This window comes from Eleutherodactylus coqui, chromosome 7, assembly GCF_035609145.1.
Source record: "Eleutherodactylus coqui strain aEleCoq1 chromosome 7, aEleCoq1.hap1, whole genome shotgun sequence".
NCBI lineage: Eukaryota > Metazoa > Chordata > Amphibia > Anura > Eleutherodactylidae > Eleutherodactylus > Eleutherodactylus coqui.
In genome coordinates this window covers 229,836,525-229,856,142 of record NC_089843.1, presented here as the reverse complement: position 1 = coordinate 229,856,142, position 19,618 = coordinate 229,836,525, and the positions used below count along the sequence as shown (strand labels likewise).

Genomic DNA, 19,618 nt, shown 5'->3' with positions numbered 1-19,618 from the left:
GCACACAAAGTAGTGATTCAAGGTCTTTTAATAGAAATAGCAGCCCGACGTAAATGGGAACGCATGTCGCAACAACTAAAATTAGAACAACAAGTCTCTCAACTTGAAGAAGTAACCAAAAAATATCCATCTAAAAATAATCTCCAAGCACTATCTCAAGCTAAAACGGAACTAGATCTTTAACTTACAGATTCAATAGAACAGAAAATACGTTGGTCCCGACAGCGTTTTTAGGCACTCAACAATAAACCTTCCACGCCTGTAGCCCGTAGACTACGCTCACACCCCAGTACAAGCTCCTTTTACAAATTACGCACAAACCAAAATGGAATTACGGCAAATACAAACACAATAACGCAGGAATTCCAAAAGTTCCTAGTCAAATTGTACTCACAACAACGTGCCCTCCCAAGTAATGAAATCACCTCTTATCTCCAAGAAATACTACTACCAACACTTAAAGAAACATTCCTTGACAACCTATAATCTAAAATTACCCATTAAGAGGTTATTTATGCCATTAAAGCATTAAAACCCAATAAAAGACCTGGCCCAGATGGCTTCTCAACCCCATATTACGAGAATTTTTCACCAATCCTGTGCTCTTATCTGGCCAATTACTAAAATGCAATGAGAGATGGTCACCGAGTAGGCCAGACAGCCCTCCTGGCCTCGATATCAATGATACCTAAGCCAGACAGAGACTTGTTAGATAAACAAAACTACCACCCCATTTCCTTAATAAATGTGGACGTAAAACTTCTCACCACAATCCTTGCGACGCGATTAAATATGGCCCTTCCTTCACTAGTTGATAAAGATCAAGTAGGATTTGTCCCAGGCTGTCAGGCCCCTGATAGTATTAGAAGAATAATCGACCTCACCCACCTCTGTAGAACCAGAGGGATCCCAGCTATGCTTCTATCCCTAGACATACATAAAGCGTTCGACACTTTAGGCTGGGATTACTTATTCTTGGTCCTCGACAGGTGGGGGTTTGCTGGCGAGTTCCTCACATGGCTACGGATACTATATGCCCACCCTAAGGCCTTTGTACGCTATAGGGGCTTCTGCTCCGATACATTTCCGATCCATCGGGGGACACGACAGGGTTGCCCACTATCCTCACTACTATTTATCCTGGGCATGGAACCACTGGCTATTAAAATTCATAACAATTTCGATATAAAAGGAATCAAAATCGCTTTAGTTCACCACAAACTCTCAATGTTTGCAGATGACTTATTACTGCTTATATCCTCCCCACACACTACCATACCCAACCTCATGGCAGAGCTATCCAGATTCGGGTCAATCTCAGGCTTAACAATCAACCATACAAAATCCAAAGCGTTCAACCTCACACTATTACCTGAGTCGGTAGATTTGCTCCAGACGAACTTCCCCTTTCAGTGGGTGACAGGCTCTCTGGGCTACCTGGGCATCCAACTGACAAACTCCTATACATCTCTATATAGTCAAAACTACATTCCCTTTACCCTTACGTTCTACAGCAAATTATAGACCCATCTCTTTGATAAATTGCGACATAAAAATATATTCAAAATTAATAGCCCAGTGATTATTAAATGTGCTCCCACAAATTATCCATAGCGACCAAGTGGGCTTTACAAAGGGTAGGCAGGCATCAGATGGGACCAGGAGGGTGCTCAACTTACTTTCAGTGGCGGAGGTGAACCACGCGCCGTCCCTGATTTTGGCTTTGGACGCAGAAAAAGCCTTTGATAGGCTCCACTGGGGGTTCGCCTTCGCCACTTTGGAAAAGTTTGGCTTCAGGGGAGACATCCTCAGAGCCATCGATGCTTTATATAGCTCACCATCCACAGAGGTTTTGGTAGATGGCACCCTCTCAAGAAATTTCAAAATAACAAATGGTACCCACCAGGGGTGCCCCCTGTCCCCACTATTGATTACATTAATTATGGAGCCATTTGCTGAATCTATCAGACTAAATTCTAGAATCAAAGGGATCCCTGCAGGTCTTAGACACCATAAAATCAGCCTATTCGCTGATGACGTCTTATTATTACTCACTGACCCCTTATCTTCATTGAGAGATATGTGAGACAATCCAACAGTTTAGTAAGGCATCATACTACAGGCTAAATATAGATAAGTCACAGATTCTGGGAATAAATATAGACACATCTTTAAAAGACAACATCAAAAAAGAATTTCCCTTCCAGTGGCAGGGGAAAACTATCCCCTACTTGGGAATCAAATTGTGCTCTCCATCAATGATATAATCTCTGCCAATTTCTCCCCCTTATTAGAAGAACTCCAAACGGAACTGAAAAATCTTGAGACTAAAGAACCGTTGTGGTTAGGTCGAGTTTCTCCTATATAAAATGTTAATCCTGCCCAAAATCTTTTATTGTTTCCCACTCTCACCCTACCGATCTCCAGGATGGAAATTTCTAAATTTCAAAAAACAACTCTCTAACTTTGTATGGGTAGGAAAGAGGCCTAGAGTAGCTGCATCTATCCTATACCTCAACAGAAAACAAGAGGGCCTGGGGGTACCCAACCTGTGGTCTTACCTACATGCGATCAGCAATAACCAAATCAGACATTGGGTGGGGGGAGCTACAGGCCCAGGCTGGCTTCAAATTGAATCTCATCTTCTTGACAATAAGCCTTTTAAATCTCTCCTCCTGGCCTCCCTTCTTAGTTCTCTAATACCCTCACAAAAAACCAGAGACCAAAAAGGGAAAGACAACTTTAAAATTCCTCCTACTACCCTTGAATTCTTTATCCCCAACCTGTGCCTGAAATCTTGGGTGGAGAGAGGCATAACAAATGTAGAAGACCTGATACAGGGAGATGGCATTATTCCCTTCCACACCCTAACGAAACACTACCCTATACCAGCGCAAGAATTCTTTAAATACCTCCAGATCCGTTCCCTTCTTCAAAGCTCTCAACTCTGGAAGGTGAACATACCAAATGAAAATAAAAGGATTCTTAATGGCTCCGTTCCGCTGTCTCGATCCCTTGTGAGAACATGTTATGATGCCCTCTCTGGTGATATGAGAGAAACAAAAAAAGTTCATCTTCTCAACTGGGAGAAAGACACAGGAGGGAGAAATTCACCAAATCAATGGATCTCAGCATTTGAGTGGGCTAACAAATCAACCCTCAATACAAATGTTCTCAAGGTCCACATAATAGTGTTGACCAGATGGTATTATACCCTGGTGACCCTAGCTAGAGCCTTTTCTAATACAAGAGATACCTGCTGGAGGCAGTGTGGCCTCCCGGGCAGTATATACCACATCTTCTGGAGCTGCCCAAAACTTACGCTGTTCTGGGACGAAGTCTTTTCCCTCATAGGGAAAATTACAAAAAAAAGTTACTATTAAATCCCCGAGAATAGCAATTCTCCTACTAGACAGCAGGAAGCTTCCTATCCAATCGAGGAAGATCGCATGCTACATCCTCCTTGCTGCCAAACTACTAATATCTAGAAAGCGGAAAACTGAGGTGTCTCCTACCATAAATGATTTAATCCAGACAATATCAGACCACAGTATATATGAAAAACTCTATGCCCAAAAGAATGGAGGCTTTTCGGCTTATCTAAATAAATGGAACCCATGGCTTCATCTGTTCCCCAACTAACCACTTTTCATTCCCCCTCCCTCAACCCCGTAAAAAGGTTCACTCAAGTGTTTTTTTTTCTTTTTTTTACTTCTTTTCTGTGTCCTTTTGCTTTATACTTGCTGAAAAATAAAGATACGTCAATGTTCTGAATATACACAGAAGATAGATATGTTTAGTTAATGTACGTAACGTTCCATTCTCACAAGAACAGAAGATATGTACTTGTGTTGCAACTCCTTGCAAGTATGTACAATTGTTACTTTATTCCTGTTATCTGCTGTAATGCTACTAAAGATAAAACCAATAAAAATCTAATGGTTAAAAAAACTACATTCCCTTTCTTCGCAAAACAAGGTTACTCCTGGAAAGTTGGAGGCGATATCATATTTCCTGGATTGGGAGAGCTAACGCCTTAAAGATGTCATTTCTCCCTAAACTATTATACTATTTTAGAGCTCTCCCGGTACGGGTGCCTGGATACATGCTGAAGACTCTTCAGCAAATGTCCCTCAGATTTGTGTGGGCTGGCAGTATTCCCAGGGTCCCACGATCTACCTTATACAGACACAGACGAAAAGGAGGTTTGGGAGTTCCTAATTACTCGAAATATTACCAGGCGGCCCAGGTGGTTCAACTAGCCCTCCTGCACTCCTCCTCAAACACTCCTCTTTGGGTATCACGGGAAGCAACAGAAATGCATCCCCTTACTATCGATTCCATTTTATGGATACCACCTAAACATAGACCCCCGATCAGCAACCCTGTCATTAACCATTCCCTTCATATCTGGGACTCCATAAAGTACTCAGGAAAACTAATATCTCCCCACCTACTTCTCACGCCACTCTTGCAAAACCCTATGTTTATACCAGGAATGGAATCGCCCCAGTTGTTTAAGAATTGGACGAAGTCAGGCCTCATCAAATTATACCATCTGCTCTCAATAAATGGGCTCACCCCTTTTCCCACTCTACAGGAAAAATATAACTTACCACCTTCGGAAATATTCTGATACCTGCAGTTAAAACATTTTATATCCTCTCTCCTTAAGAACACAAGTTCTCCACTGACCTTAACCACATTTGAGTGATATTGTCATAAATACACGCATGCAAGAGGCCTTATTTCGCAGATTTACTCGGACTTGGTGCATTCCTCCTATTGCTCTCAATTGCCGTACATAACGCGTTGGGAAAGGGACCATGGCAAAACTATCCAAAGAGGAGTGGACTCAGATATTGGAGTCAACCAACAACAGCGCCAGAAACATATTAATGCTAGAAACTTCATTAAAAAATTTATTGCACTGGTATTTAACCCCACATAGAGTAGCCCATGCAATACCCAGACGCTCTCCCAACTGCTTTCGCAGATGTCTAGCTTCGGGAGATATGCTCCACATATGGTGGTCCTGTCCTCGGGTCAAGAGACTATGGATTCGAGTTTACTCCCTAATATATTCAGTCACAGTCCACAACATCCGCAAAGACCCTTGGGAAGCACTGTTAAATAAACGCATAAACACTATCCCTCCTGACTCAAGAAAGCTAATATCCTTTTTTTTTCTGGCCACAAAGCAAGTCATTGCGCATTCGTGGCGCAAAGCTTCCTTGGACTTCACTAAGGTTAAACGTAGGATGGACTGGTATCTGATAAATGAAAAGCTGACCTCTATCCTAGCCGACAGACATGAGAAATTCTTAAACATATGGTCCCCATGGCTAGATTATTCCTACCCATCGCAAAACAATAGATTTCTAGCCTCCCTGTAAACGTATACGAGAACTATAACGATCAACCTCTGTCACACTATCACTTTACAGCCCAAAACCGCCCTCAACAGCATCTACCCCATGGGAACAAAAACTCCTTCTGTCTCAGGTGTTATCCCTCCCCCTTCTCTAGCTTTCCCTATCTCTTTCCTATTTCCCCTAAACTCAGGTTAGGCCCTGGCCAGGCCGTTAGTATCCTGTTACTGTTAATCAACAGTCTAGATTCCAGATTGGGCCGGGATACTGGGAGGGAGGATTGCTCAAACATGCCTACTAGGTGCGCTCTCTTCTCTCTTTCTCCCGATCCATACCATTACAAACAGCTTCTGTGATATATTAATGAGACTGTGATGCATTTCATTAAATGTTTATTACAATATTGTAAAATTTGAAAACTTCAAATAAAAATTTACAGTATTAAAATTTTTCTGACCTGGAAACCATGGGTATTATACCAAAATAACCCTCATAACGTATTTGACACATGCTCAAGATTTTGACACCTTAATACTTATACGCAGACTAACATTCAAGGCAGAAACGTTTTGTTGACGTGTTCTTTTCTATTCTGTTGTTATGTTCAATTTACTCACATTTAATACACGAGGATGTATCGGAGCCGCAACATAGTACCCTGGTTACTATGGAGCTAAACAGTTAGCAATTTCCATACACAAGTATAAAAATGGTAATAAATTAGTCAGACAACCCCACCTTTTGACCCCTAATCTAGACTCGATCTTGTTGAGTCATCAGTATCTACCATAGCGCTTGGTTCTTCTTTTATACACAAGAAGGAGATCAGATGCTCACTTGACCCACTTAGGACACACACATACAATTATCGCCCTATAACGCTTTGCACCTTACTGAGGGTTAACATAATAGGAAACTCACACTCATAGCTCCACTTTCATTATTATTTCTAATTAAACTGAGCAATATCCGCACCTTGTCAAACTGTATACTTGTTTTGTACATAGGACCTGCGAGTCCAAACCTTTTGTATATTGAAGTTGCTTGACATTAATGCTCCTCCCACCTCGAATATTATATTCTCATTTCTCAATAATAAGAGATTGTTTAAAAAAAGAAAACACTGGCGATGTTCCAGCATTTTTCTTGCGCTGCGAGGCGAGTGTTTTCACTTGCTCTTACAGCGCAAGAGAGAATATAACATCAGTGGGAATCCACCCTTATATGAATTGGATGGTTGCAGGACTGAAAGGGTTAATGTCTGGTATGTTCTGTCCTGTCTGGAAAATGTATCGTATTGTATGTATCGGTTGTGGTTACGTGATGGTATTATGGATGGACATGTGAATTGTACAATTACCCCATGAGTCCCACCGAGAGATTATAAGTGTGAACTGTGATTTCTACAACTTTTCAGCAACTGTTATGCAACTGTTAGTGACTTTATGCAAACATTTAAGTAAATGGACAAGATCGACCATTTCTGTTTTTGTTCCAAAATATATGCTTCTGGTTTTGGACTACTTTATTCATTTGCAAGATTTAGCCCTGGAGAAGGAATGGTGGCATCACGAGTGAAAACTGCACTTAAGGTAACCTTTGGTTACTACCCCTGTGATCTCCCACAGCGGTAATGTGACCGGGTCCAGAGCTACCCTTAGTGGGAGGAGATGGTAGAGCCCCGTGACAAGGCCTTTCTCTACTCTACTGTCTCCTCGGCTGTGAGCCTGCTCCTTGGATGCTGTAGTAGCATACGGTATATCTCCTAGAATGCATCTGTATGCCAAACACACTGATACTTATCAGGAAGGGAGGGATATATCCCACCCTGACATTAACTACAGAGAGTGGCACAAGCAAACCACCACCTGCCACCTCAATAGTAGGGGAGGGGCATGTATCACCATCAAGCGCATTATTATAGTGATGCTTTGTTAGCTACCAGAAGCTATACAGTACTTTGCTGTTTTTGTAGGACAGTACTTCCATCTGACATCAACATGAAATTCTATACATATAACACACAATGCATTCAAATCCATTAAATACTTCAATCATAATACAGGAATCAGCAAATAATGCTATTTACAAACATTTTACATGATGTCCACAAGAGCAGGCCTACTCCTATCATTTGACATGTTACTGGAAGAAGCAACTCTCCATTCCACCTTGCATGCATATGGGGCAAATGTTTAGCGGAATGTTTCAGAGGGTCCCACTGAACCAATCATACATGGTGTGAGCCAATTCTAAGTCTTTTAACAGAGTATCACTGTAGGGGCAGAAAATGTAGCTGTCCTGAGACAGATGTAGATGACTTCTCATCAACCCATTGGGTTAAGATTTAAGTGGATGATATTGTTTTTTTCTGCTTTTTCAACTGTAGCATTCCTGAAATATTTTGTAGCAGTAATAACCTTCGATAGCATTTCAATCTAGATCGTTACCTTTGGAATGGTATGTCCATGAAACGTGATGTCTCTTACAGGGGAATGTGGAAGATTCATAGGCAAAACATCACTAAACCTCTGGATTTCATGAATAACGGCATCTGTATACGGCATCTTGCTGCGGTCTTCAATATTTGGGCATCGATTGACCCCAATTACTCGATCAATCTCCTCATGAAGTTTTGCTGCAGAACAAAGAAGCCAAAACAACCAAATTATATCATACAGTGGCAATCAAAGTTATTCAACCCCCGTTGCAAATTACATCTATTTGAAAAATTTACAAACTTTCAGTTGTTTGAAAAAAATAATTGAAATAGTTTAGCACAACTACTACAAAATGCCCCTTTTAATGACTATTGCAGTTTCAGAATTATTCAACCCCCTGAATAGAACCCCTCATAAGACACTTGATGCAATTAATCTAGGGCTTCATTAGTTGCATTAGGTGTGCTTAAGATAAAGCACATAAAATACCTGACATTTGATTGCATGTTAGAAATATAATTATGTCACATATAAAAACATTAAAAAAACACAGAACATGGCCATATACTTACCGACTAAGGAGGGCAGATAGGTATATCCTCTCAACATGCAGGTAGCAGACTACCAAATGAGGGAGCTAGTTACACCTGTGAGGGACACCGATGAAACAGCGACTCACACAGCCTCTTAATATAGAGGGGGTAGCTGTTTGGTGTATACTCCCACACAGAGTAGATACAAAGTGTCAGACCTTCTGATACATGTAGTTCACCATGCAGACCAGCAATCTTTTAATGACGACATAATAGTTCGGCGGGTTGCCCTGCACCTCCAAAAGTGGACTGCCCCCCTCTGGCGTTTTAAAGCCACACTGCATGTGAATAATAGATAATAAATGTGAGGTATTAGTTGGATTTAGGCCCAGAACATGGCCATATACTTACTGACTAGAGCAACCCAACAAGAAACCACTTTTTATATTAGTTGTGTTGAGGTATTTAAGTTGTTCTTGTTTAATTTTTTTTTTGCAAACAGCTGAAAGTTTGTAGATGTGGCAATAATCCTAATTTGCAATGGGGACTGAAAAAGTTTGCAACTGTAAATATGTATGAGGAGAATGAGTGCAAAATATACCACCATATAATATACCTTCAATCTCAGGATATTTAAGTATGATGAGAAGACCATGTCTTAGCGTGGTACTGACTGTCTCCGTTCCAGCAAAAAATATTTGTAGCACCGACATCAGCAAATTTTTTGTGTTGAATTCAGAGTTGGGGTTCTGTTTCTCCTGAGTATGAAAGTCAGATTGAAAATTAAAATCAAAGCCATCAAAAACAAGGTATATAAAGGCGCTTAAAAAGTATACTAAAATCTAAATGTATTGAATACCTATTAAAATATTTAATGTTAGGATATCCTGATGCAGACATAACCACCTATGCACTGTAAATCATTGTAAATAAATGAAATAATCATGATCCATAAATACTAGAGATGAGCGAGCAACAAAATGCTCGGGTGCACGTTAGTCGAGTCAAACTTCCCGCAATGCTCGAGGGTTCGTTTCGAGTAACGAACCCCATTGAAGTCAATGGGCGACCCAAGCATTTTTGTATGGGACCTATGCTCCGCTAAGGTTTTCATTTGTGAAAATCTGGGAAATTCAAGAAAGTGATGGGAACGACACAGCAACGGATAGGGCAGGCGAGGGGCTACATGTTGGGCTGCATCTACAGTTCCCAGGTCCCACTATTAAGCCACAATAGCAGCAAGAGTGCCCCCCCCCCCAACAATTTTTATTTCTGAAAAATCCTCATTAGCAATGGATACCTTAGCTAAGCACCATACTACCTCCAACAAAGCACAATCACTGCCTGCATGACACTCCGCTGCCACTTCTCCTGGGTAACATGCTGCCCAACCGCCCATTTCAGTAACAGTAGCAGTCAAGACAGGCCCCAGTAGCAATTCCAAAGCAGCAGTATAGGGGGAGCACAGTATTAGTTCCATTTCAGTAGTAGTAGCAGTCTAGACAGGCCCCAGTAACATATCACTAGCAGCAGTATAGGGGGAGCACAGTATTAGTTCCATTTGAATAGTAGCAGCAGTCTAGACAGGCCCCAGTAACATATCACTAGCAGCAGTATAGGGGGAGCACAGTATTAGTTCCATTTCAGTAGTAGTTGCTGTCTAGACAGGCCCCAGTAACATATCACTAGCAGCAGTATAGGGGGAGCACAGTATTAGTTCCATTTCAGTAGCAGTAGCAGTCTAGACAGGCCCCAGTAACATATCCTTAGCAGCAGTATAGGGGGAGCACAGTCTTTGTTCCATTTCAGTAATAGTAGCAGTCAAGACAGGCCCCAGTAACAATTCCGAAGCAGCAGTATAGGGGGAGCACAGTATTAGTTCCATTTCAGTAGTAGTAGCAGTCAAGACAGGCCACAGTAACATTCCCGTTGCAGCAGTTTAGGGAGATAACAGTCTCTTTCACATTTCAGTAGTTGCAGTATAGACAAGGCCCCAGTGACATTTATGTAGCAAAAGTGTAGGCCAACCCCACACACCTTGCTGTACCATGAGTGCAGGCGAAGCCCATAAAAATTACTAGGATTACACTGTAGGCGAGGGCCCAAAAAAATTGGTGTACCAACAGTACTAATGTACCTCAGAAAAATTGCCCATGCCCAACCAACAGGGCAGGTGAAACCCATTAATCGCTTTGGTTACTGTGGCTTAATTTGTAACTAGGCCTGGAGGCAGCCCAGTTAAAATAAAAATTGGTTCAGGTGCAAGTTTCAATGCTTTAATGAGAATTGAAACGTATAAACATTGTTTACAAAAGTAATATGACTGAGCCTTGTGGGCCTAAGAAAAATTGCCCGTTCGGCGTGATTACGTGAGGTTTCAGGAGGAGGAGCAGGAGGAGGAGGATGAATATAATACACAGATTGATGAATCTAAAAGGTCCCCGTTTTGTATGGTGATAGAGAACGATGCTTCCATCCGCGGGTGCAGCCTACATATTGTTTAGGTACCGCTGCTGTCCGCTGGTGGAGAAGAGAAGTCTGGGGAAATCCAGGCTTTGTTCATCTTTATGAGTGTAAGCCTGTCAGCACTGTCAGTTGACAGGTGGGTACACTTATCTGTGATGATTCCCCCAGCCGCACTAAACACCCTCTCTGACAAGACGCTAGCCGCAGGGCAAGCAAGCCCCTCCAGGGCAAACAGCGCGAGTTCAGGCCACATGTCCATCTTCGACACCCAGTAGTTTTACGGAGCAGAGGAGTCACGGAGGATGGTCGTGCGATCGGCTACGTACTCCCTTACCGTCCTTTTACAGTGCTCCCGCCGACTCAGCCTTGACTGGGGAGCGGTGACAGAGTCTTGCTGGGGAGCCATAAAGCTGGCAAAGACCTTGGAGAGTGTTCCCCTGCCTGCGCTGTACATGCTGCCTGATCTCAGCACCTCCCCTGCTACCTGGCCCTCGGAACTGCGCCTTCTGCCACTAGCGCTGTCGGATGGGAATTTTACCATCAGTTTTTCCACCAGGGTCCTGTGGTATAGCATCACTCTCGAACCCCTTTCCTCTTCGGGTATGAGAGTGCAAAGGTTCTCCTTATACTGTGGGTCGAGCAGTGTATACATGTACACCCAGTAATCCGTAGTGGCCAGAATGCGTGTAATGCGAGGGTCAAGAGAAAGGCATCCTAACATGAAGTCAGCCATGTGTGCCAGGGTACCTGTACGCAACACATGGCTGTCCTCACTAGGAAGATCACTTTCAGATCCTCCGATGACAGGCAAGCAGCATTGGTACCCCTAGCAGTGGGCCCGGCTGTCTCTTCCCCCTGCTCCTTCTCAGGTTTCTCCCCCCCCCCCCCTCCACCTCCTCTTCCTCCTCCTCAACGCGCTGAGATATAGACATGAGGGTGCTCTGACTATCCAGCAACATACTGTCTTCCCCCGCCTCCAATTCCAAGCGCAAAGCGTCTGCCTTTATGCTTTGCAGGGAACTTCTCAAGAGGCATAGCAGAGGAATGGTGACGCTAATGATTGCAGCATCCCCGCTCACCATCTGGGTAGACTCCTCAAAGTTTCCAAGGACCTGGCAGATGTCTGCCAACCAGGCCCACTCTTCTGTAAAGAATTGAGTAGGCTGACTCCCACTACGCCGCCCATGTTGGAGTTGGTATTCCACTATAACTCTACGCTGCTCATAGAGTCTGGCCAACATGTGGAGCGTAGAGTTCCACCATGTGGGCACGTCGCACAGCAGTCAGATTAAACCAATGTTGCAGGGTCCGCAGGGTGGCAGCGTCCGTGTTGGACTTGCGGAAATGTGCGCTGACCCGGCGCACCTTTCCAAGCAGGTCTGACAAGTGTGGGTAGCTTTTCAGAAACCGCTGAACCACCAAATTAAAGACGTGGGCCAGGCATGGCACGTGCATGAGGCTGCCGAGCTGCAGAGCCGCCACCAGGTTACGGCCGTTGTCACACACGACCATGCCCGGTTGGAGGTTCAGCGGCGAAAGCCAGCGGTCGGTCTGCTCTGTCAGACCCTGCAGCAGTTCGTGGGCCATGTGCCTCTTCTCTCCTAAGCTGAGTAGTTTCAGCACGGCCTGCTGATGCTTGCAACCGCTGTGCTGCCACGCCGCGCGACACCGACTGCTGGCGACGTGCTGCTGCTGACACATCTTGATTGCGAGACAGAGGTTGCGTAGGAGGAGGAGGAGGGTGGTTTAGTGGAGGAAGCATACACCACCACAGATACCAGCACCGAGCTGGGGCCCGCAATTCTGGGGTTGGGTAGGACGTGAGCGGTCCCAGGCTCTGACTCAGTCCCAGCCTCCACTAAATTCACCCAATGTGCCGTCAGGGAGTTATAGTGGCCCTGCTCGCCTGTGCTTGTCCACGTGTCAGTTGTTAAGTGGACCTTGCCAGTAACTGCATTGGTGAGGGCGCGTACAATGTTGCGGGAGACGTCGTCCTGCAGGGCTGGGACGGCACATCGGGAAAAGTAGTGGCGACTGGGAACCGAGTTCCGCGGGGCCGCTGCCGCCATCATGTTTTGGAAAGCCTCTGTTTCCACAAGCCTATATGGCAGCATCTCCAGGCTGATCAATGGCTATGTGCACGTTTACCGCTTGAGCATGCCGGTGCGTGGCGGCGTACTTGCGCTTGCGCTCAAACAGTTGCGCTAGAGACGTCTGGACGCTGCGCTGAAAGACATTGCTGTATTGGGCCGAGGACAGCGGAGGTGAGGGTGTGGGTGCAGGCCGGGAGACGGTCGTGCCTGTGTCCTGAGAGGGGGGTTGGATCTCAGTGGCAGGTTGGGGCACAGGGGGAGAGGCAGTGTTGCGACACGGAGGCGGTGAACGGCCTTCGTCCCACCTTGTGGGGTGCTTGGCCATCATATGCCTGCACATGCTGGTGGTGGAGAGGCTGGTGGTGGTGGCTCCCCGGCTGATCTTGGCGCGACGAACCTTTTAAAATATAGTATTTTTTTCCAATTTTGGGAAAAAGCCCACTGCCTATATAGCCTGTATATGGATTTCCCTGTTGGAGGATGACTGTGATTATTGAAAGCACAGTGCAGCCAGAAAAAATTATGCGCAACGCTGCAGTAACACCTAGCTGGGTAATAGTGAGCGACTACTACCACCAGCAGACACGCAGTAAACTGAACACGGTCACAGGCAGCCCAAAGATTTTTTTTTCCAATTTTTTTGAAAAACGCCCACTGCCTATATAGCCAGTATATCTCTTTCCCTGTACCACTGTGTCTGCCTCAGCAGTACTGCCCAATACTCAGTAAAATGACTGCAGACTAATGACGCTATGGTCTGCACGCCTGATATACAAATAAAAAAAAAAATGTGCAAAACTGCTAAAAGCAGCCTCAACAGTACTGCACACGGTCAGATGTAGCCCTAAGAAGGACCGTTGGGGTTCTTGAAGACGAAGATAACAGCCTAACACTCTCCTTATAGCAGCTATAGCAGGACGGCACTTTCCCTAATGCATCTCAGCGTGCATCTGTGGCGAGCCGCGGCCGGCCCCAGTTTATATACTCGGGTGTCACCTGATCTCCCCAGCCAGTCACTGCAGGGGGGTGGGATAGGGCTGGAACTTCACAGGAGGAAGTTGTAATGCCTTCCCTGTGTTTCTATTGGCCAGAAAGCGGCGCAAACTTTTCTGGGAAGAAAATGGAAGTGACTCGAACACCGCGTGGTGCTCGTCTCGAGTAACGAGCATCTCGAGTACCCTAATGCTCGAGTACACTCGCTCATCTCTAATAAATACTAAAATCTAACATGCCTGAATACAGGATTCCTATCAAATATATATATATACATATACATATATGCTTTTCCAAAATTCATATGATTATCTCCAAGTGCGAAAGGCAGTAGAAATTAATCCATTTAAATATCACCAGGTTTTGTAGCAAATGCATATAGTAATTCATGACTGGCAATTAATTTAAAATGAAAGCATTCTTAAGAAATGTGCCCATTATTATCTCCTCTGACTGGTGAAAGTCACTCATCATAATAAGCCATATTTCTATCTACTTCTTACATCCATGTTTAAATAATTAAAAAGTCATAACATATATTTAAGTAATAAAAACTTCTAAATGTCCCACTCCAATGAGTTTCCAGATATCATCACTTGTTAATAACTCCAATGCTAACTACCGGACTTCCCACTGATGTACTAACACCAGACAGGACAGGTGTTGAGGGCCCACTGGTAATGGCGGTAAACCTCATAAGCTAGAGTTCACATTTGTAACAAGTCAAACACCATTTCAATAAGTGTATACTTGCTGTTCTAATTTATGCTCTTATAGATCACCATGGTATCGGTTTCAACAGAGATACTTGTATTCATTGAGGAAAATCTGTACCTCCAAGATGGCGATGATATATAAACTTTCAAGCACTTCTGCCATATAGTCTATGCCTGCTAAAACACAATACACTATACGCCTTGAGATTCTAATTTTTGTACCAGATCTGGACTTAAAGGGGTTGTTCAGCAGCGAAATCGAAAAAAAAAATTTTCAATAGACCCCTGCATTATGCCCTGTTAAAAAGAATGCATTTGTTAGTTTTTAAAAATAACATTTCGCTTACCTGCATCCCCGTTCTGCCGCTTTGAAGATTTCTTCTTCTATTCTTCTTTTAAAGATGGCGCCGCTGGTCTTCTCCCACGGTGCACCACGGGTCTTCTCCCATGGTGCACCGTGGATTTTCTTCTTCTTTCTTGCGTTCCACTGCCGATACAGCCACCTCATTGGCTGAGCGGCACCACGTGACGGAGGCTGAGCTACGATGACGACGCACAGACCAGCTCTCCGGCGCCAGCGCGCCGGAGCGGCCCCATTCACCAGGCAGAAGACCGGCCAGCGCAAGCGCGTCTAAAGCAGCCAGAAGACACAGAAATTAGTCGGAGCCATGGAGACTGGGACGCCAGCAACGGAGTGGGTAAGTGAATAACTTCTGTATGGCTCATATTTAATGCACGATGTACATTACAAAGTGCATTAATATGGCCATACAGAAGTGTATGACCCCACTTGCTGCCGCGGGACAACCCCTTTAAGGGAATGGAAAGTGAGGGGTGTGAAATTATTGAATGATGTAATATCTATAAATGCTATGAGAACATTTTCAGATCTCTTACAACTTATCAATGAAAGAAATTTATACCTACTACAGAATAAGGTCTGTTTTTTTTGCAAAAATCACCTATTCATAAAATTCTTCTTCCTAGCACAATTATCCACAAAACAGAGTCAACAGAGAATGTAGATAAATCATAAACCAGGCTATTCTACAATATAATGACAGATAATAAAAATCTGAAGAAAAGTTGGGAGAGGGAGTTGGGAGAAACAATATTTGTTGAAGCTTGGGAAAAGGCATAAAGAATGTCTCTAAAATCTACCAAAGGCTTGGGGATACTAGAAATCCAAAAAAAATTGCAAATAAGATGGTAATATTCCCCTTAATTGCTAGACAGTAGATTAAAAAGCGGAAATGGTCTATGCTGGAGGCAGTGCGGGCAGTTAGGCTCCCTATTGCATATAGTCTGGTTCTGTCCCAAATTAAAATTATTCTGGGTAGAAATCCTTAAAATTTTTCATGGTGTCCTAGGATGTGGTGCCAGCAGAGATGCCAACTTAATACTACTTTAAATAGGCTCGGAAAGTTTCCTTCCATGTACTAGGTACTTGCTTTGCCACTCCTTAATGACCGCAAAGACAATAATTTCACAAATCTTTCTGAATACCATGATATTGTAATGTATATTCATCTCTACAAAAACTTTAATAAAAATCTAATGTGGAAAAAAAATAAAATCATCAAAATCCTAAAACAAAAATACATGTATGGTATCACTACATCCATAAAAATCCTATTTTTATCCCGCACGGTGAATATCTTCCGAAAAAAAATTAGGAATGTCAGAAATGCGCTTTTCTGGTCATTCTGTCTCCAAGAAAAAATGCAATACAAAGCGATCAAAAAGTTGCATGTATTCCAACACGGCACTAACACAAACTACAGGACAGCCCACAAAAAAATGAGTCCTTGCACAGAAAAATACAAAAAGTTATTGCACACAGAAGAAGGCGGCAGAAAATTAAAAAAAATTAAAGGTCTTTGAAAAAAAATAAAAGTAGTACAGCAAAAAAAAAAATCTACATTAGTTTTTGTATTTTAGTAATCGTACTGACTCATAGAATAAAGTTAGTTTGTGTGCCGTAGAAACAAGATGCATCGAAAGATGCCGGAATTTTTTTTTTTTTTCATTTTACTCCAGTTAGAACTTTTTAAAAGTTTTTTAGTACATTATATGGCACATTAAATAGTACCATTGAAAAACACAACCAGCCCCGCAAAAAATAAGCCTTCATACAGCGATGTTGATAGATAAATAAAGGAGTTACAATTTTTTAAAACGAAAAAAAAAAGCTTGGTCACTAAGGGGTTAAGTAATTTGAAAATCAGACGTGCTACTATTATTCAGTTTTACCAGTGGAATCAGCAGGTTTTAATTTTACAGAAACATATTAATTACTTTCATTTATAAACATTTTTTAAAAATGTGTTGCACGGTGTAAACGGCACGGCATACATTTGTTAAGACTGCCTGCATTTCAGAGACTCTAAATTAATTGCCTCCCATGAATTACTATGAGTGTTCGCTATGAAACCTAGTGATATTTATAATGAACTAGCGTACCCGTCGCGCGTTGCTGCGAAGACAGACATACATACATACATTCGTTTTTATATACCTAGATAACAACCAATCACAGCGCAGCTTTCAAGTTACCTCAGCGGTATAATATATAACAACCAATCACAGCACAGCAGCTTTCATGTTACCTCAGCAGTATAATATATAGCAACCAATCACAGCACGGCTTTCATGTTACCTCAGCGGTATAAGAAATAGCAACCAATCACAGCACAGCTTTCATTTTACCCCAGTAGTATAAGAAATAGCAACCAATCACAGCACAGCTTTCATTTTACCTCAGCATTCTCAATATCCAGCAATTGTCTTGCGAAACGTTCGGCGGATGTATCATTTTGTAGTTGAACACGCTTGCTCATTATGGCTTTTGCTTTTGTGCTTGAGATGGAAATCAAACGATCTTTGTCTGGGGGGCATAACTGTCGACGATGCTCGCACGCACGCCATTTATCATAGGATAGTTGTACTATGCCAGTAATCTTCCCAGGAGTGTACTTGACAACTTCCCAAAGTTTCATGGTGATTAGATGAATGGTGTAGTAGCGCCAAAAGGACAGACAGACAGACATACATTCCATTTTATATATATAGATGACATCAGGAAGTGAGAGAATTAGATTCCGTATGTAAAATTTGGACGCTAATTATTTTGCGCTTAGAATTGAATAATTGAGTTGGGACCCATTAACTTTTCCTATTTATGACATAATCAATGCTCATGCCAAATTTCAAGTTTCTATGATATTGGGAAGTGAGAAAATTAGATTCCGTATGTAAAATTTGGACGCTAATTCTTTTGCGCATAGAATTGAATAATCGAGTTGGGACCTATTAACCTTTCCTATTTATGACATAATCAATGCGCGTGCCAAATTTCAAGTTTCTATGACATTGGGAAGTGAGAAAATTAGATTCTGTACATAAAAATTTGGACGCTAATTCTTTTGCGCTTAGAATTGAATAATCGAGTTAGGACCCATTACCTTTTCCTATTTATGACATAATTAATGCTCGTGCCAAATTTCAAGTTTCTATGACATTGGGAAGCGAGAAAATTAGATTCCGTACGTAAAATTTGGACGCTAATTCTTTGGCGGTTAGAATTGAATAATCGAGTTGAGACCCATTAACTTTTCCTATTTAAGTCATAATCAATGCTCGTGCCAAATTTCAAGTTTCTATGATATTGGGAAGCGAGAAAATTAGATTCCGTACGTAAAATTTGGACGCTAATTCTTTAGCGCTTAGAATTGAATAATCGAGTTAGGACCCATTAACTTTTCCTATTTATGACATAATCAATGCTCGTGCCAAATTTCAAGTTTCTATGACATTGGGAAGCGAGAAAATTAGATTCCGTACGTAAAATTTGGACGCTAATTCTTTTGCACTTAGAATTGAATAATCGAGCTAGGACCCATTAACTTTTCCTATTTATGACATAATGAATGCTCGTGCCAAATTTCACGTTTTTATGACATCGGGAAATGAGAAAATTAGATTCCGTACGTAAAATTTGGACGCTAATTCTTTTGCGCTTAGAATTGAATAATCGAGTTGGGATCCATTAACTTTTCCTATTTATGACATAATCAATGCTCGTGCCAAATTTCAAGTTTTTATGACATTGGGAAATGAGAAAATTAGATTCCGTACGTAAAATTTGGACGCTAATTCTTTGGCGCTTAGAATTGAATAATCGAGTTGGGACCTGTTAATTTTTCCTATTTATGTCATAATCAATGCTCGTGGCAAATTTCAAGTTTCTATGATATTGGGAAGCGAGAAAATTAGATTCCGTACGAAAAATTTGGACGCTAATTATTTGGCGCTTAGAATTAAATAATCGAGTTGGCACCCATTAACTTTTCCTATTTATGACAAAATTAATGCTCGTGCCAAATTTCAAGTTTCTATGACATTGGAAAGTGAGAGAATTAGATTCCGTACGTAAAATTTGGACGCTAATCCTTTGGCACTTAGAATTGAATAATCGAGTTAGGACCCATTAACTTTTCCTATTTATGACATAATCAATGCTCGTGCCAAATTTCAAGTTTCTATGACATTGGGAAGCGAGAAAATTAGATTCCATACGTAAAATTTGGGCGCTAATTCTTTTGCGTTTAGAATTGAATAATTGAGTACGGACCCATAAACTTTTCCTATTTATGACATAATCAATGCTCGTGCCAAATTTCAAGTTTCTATGACATTGGGAAGTGAGAAAATTAGATTCTGTACATAAAAATTTGGACGCTAATTCTTTTGCGCTTAGAATTGAATAATGGAGTTGGGACCCATTACCTTTTCCTATTTATGACATAATCAATGCTCGTGCCAAATTTCAAGTTTCTACGACATTGGGAAGTGAGAGAATTGGTGGCAATGATGGAAATCGAACGATCTACGTGGGGGGGCGTAACTGTCGACGACGCTCGCACGCGCGCCATTTATCATATGATAGTTGTACTATGCCTATAATCTTCCCAGGAGTGTACTCAACAACTTCCCAAAGTTTCA

The 19,618-nt window shown here is 42.3% G+C and overlaps 1 protein-coding gene across 1 annotated transcript in view; it reads right to left on the bottom strand.

Moving 5' to 3' along the window:
- LOC136573242 (cytochrome P450 2G1-like) overlaps window positions 1-19,618 on the bottom strand; it is an 85,940-nt gene that overhangs the window by 10,684 nt on the left and 55,638 nt on the right. Inside the window, exons 6-7 of the mRNA XM_066574540.1 lie at window positions 8,963-9,104; window positions 7,823-8,010 (exon numbers count right to left, since the gene is read on the bottom strand). Of these exons, the coding sequence (XP_066430637.1) occupies window positions 7,823-8,010; window positions 8,963-9,104 (330 nt within the window). The remainder of the gene's footprint in view (window positions 1-7,822; window positions 8,011-8,962; window positions 9,105-19,618) is intronic.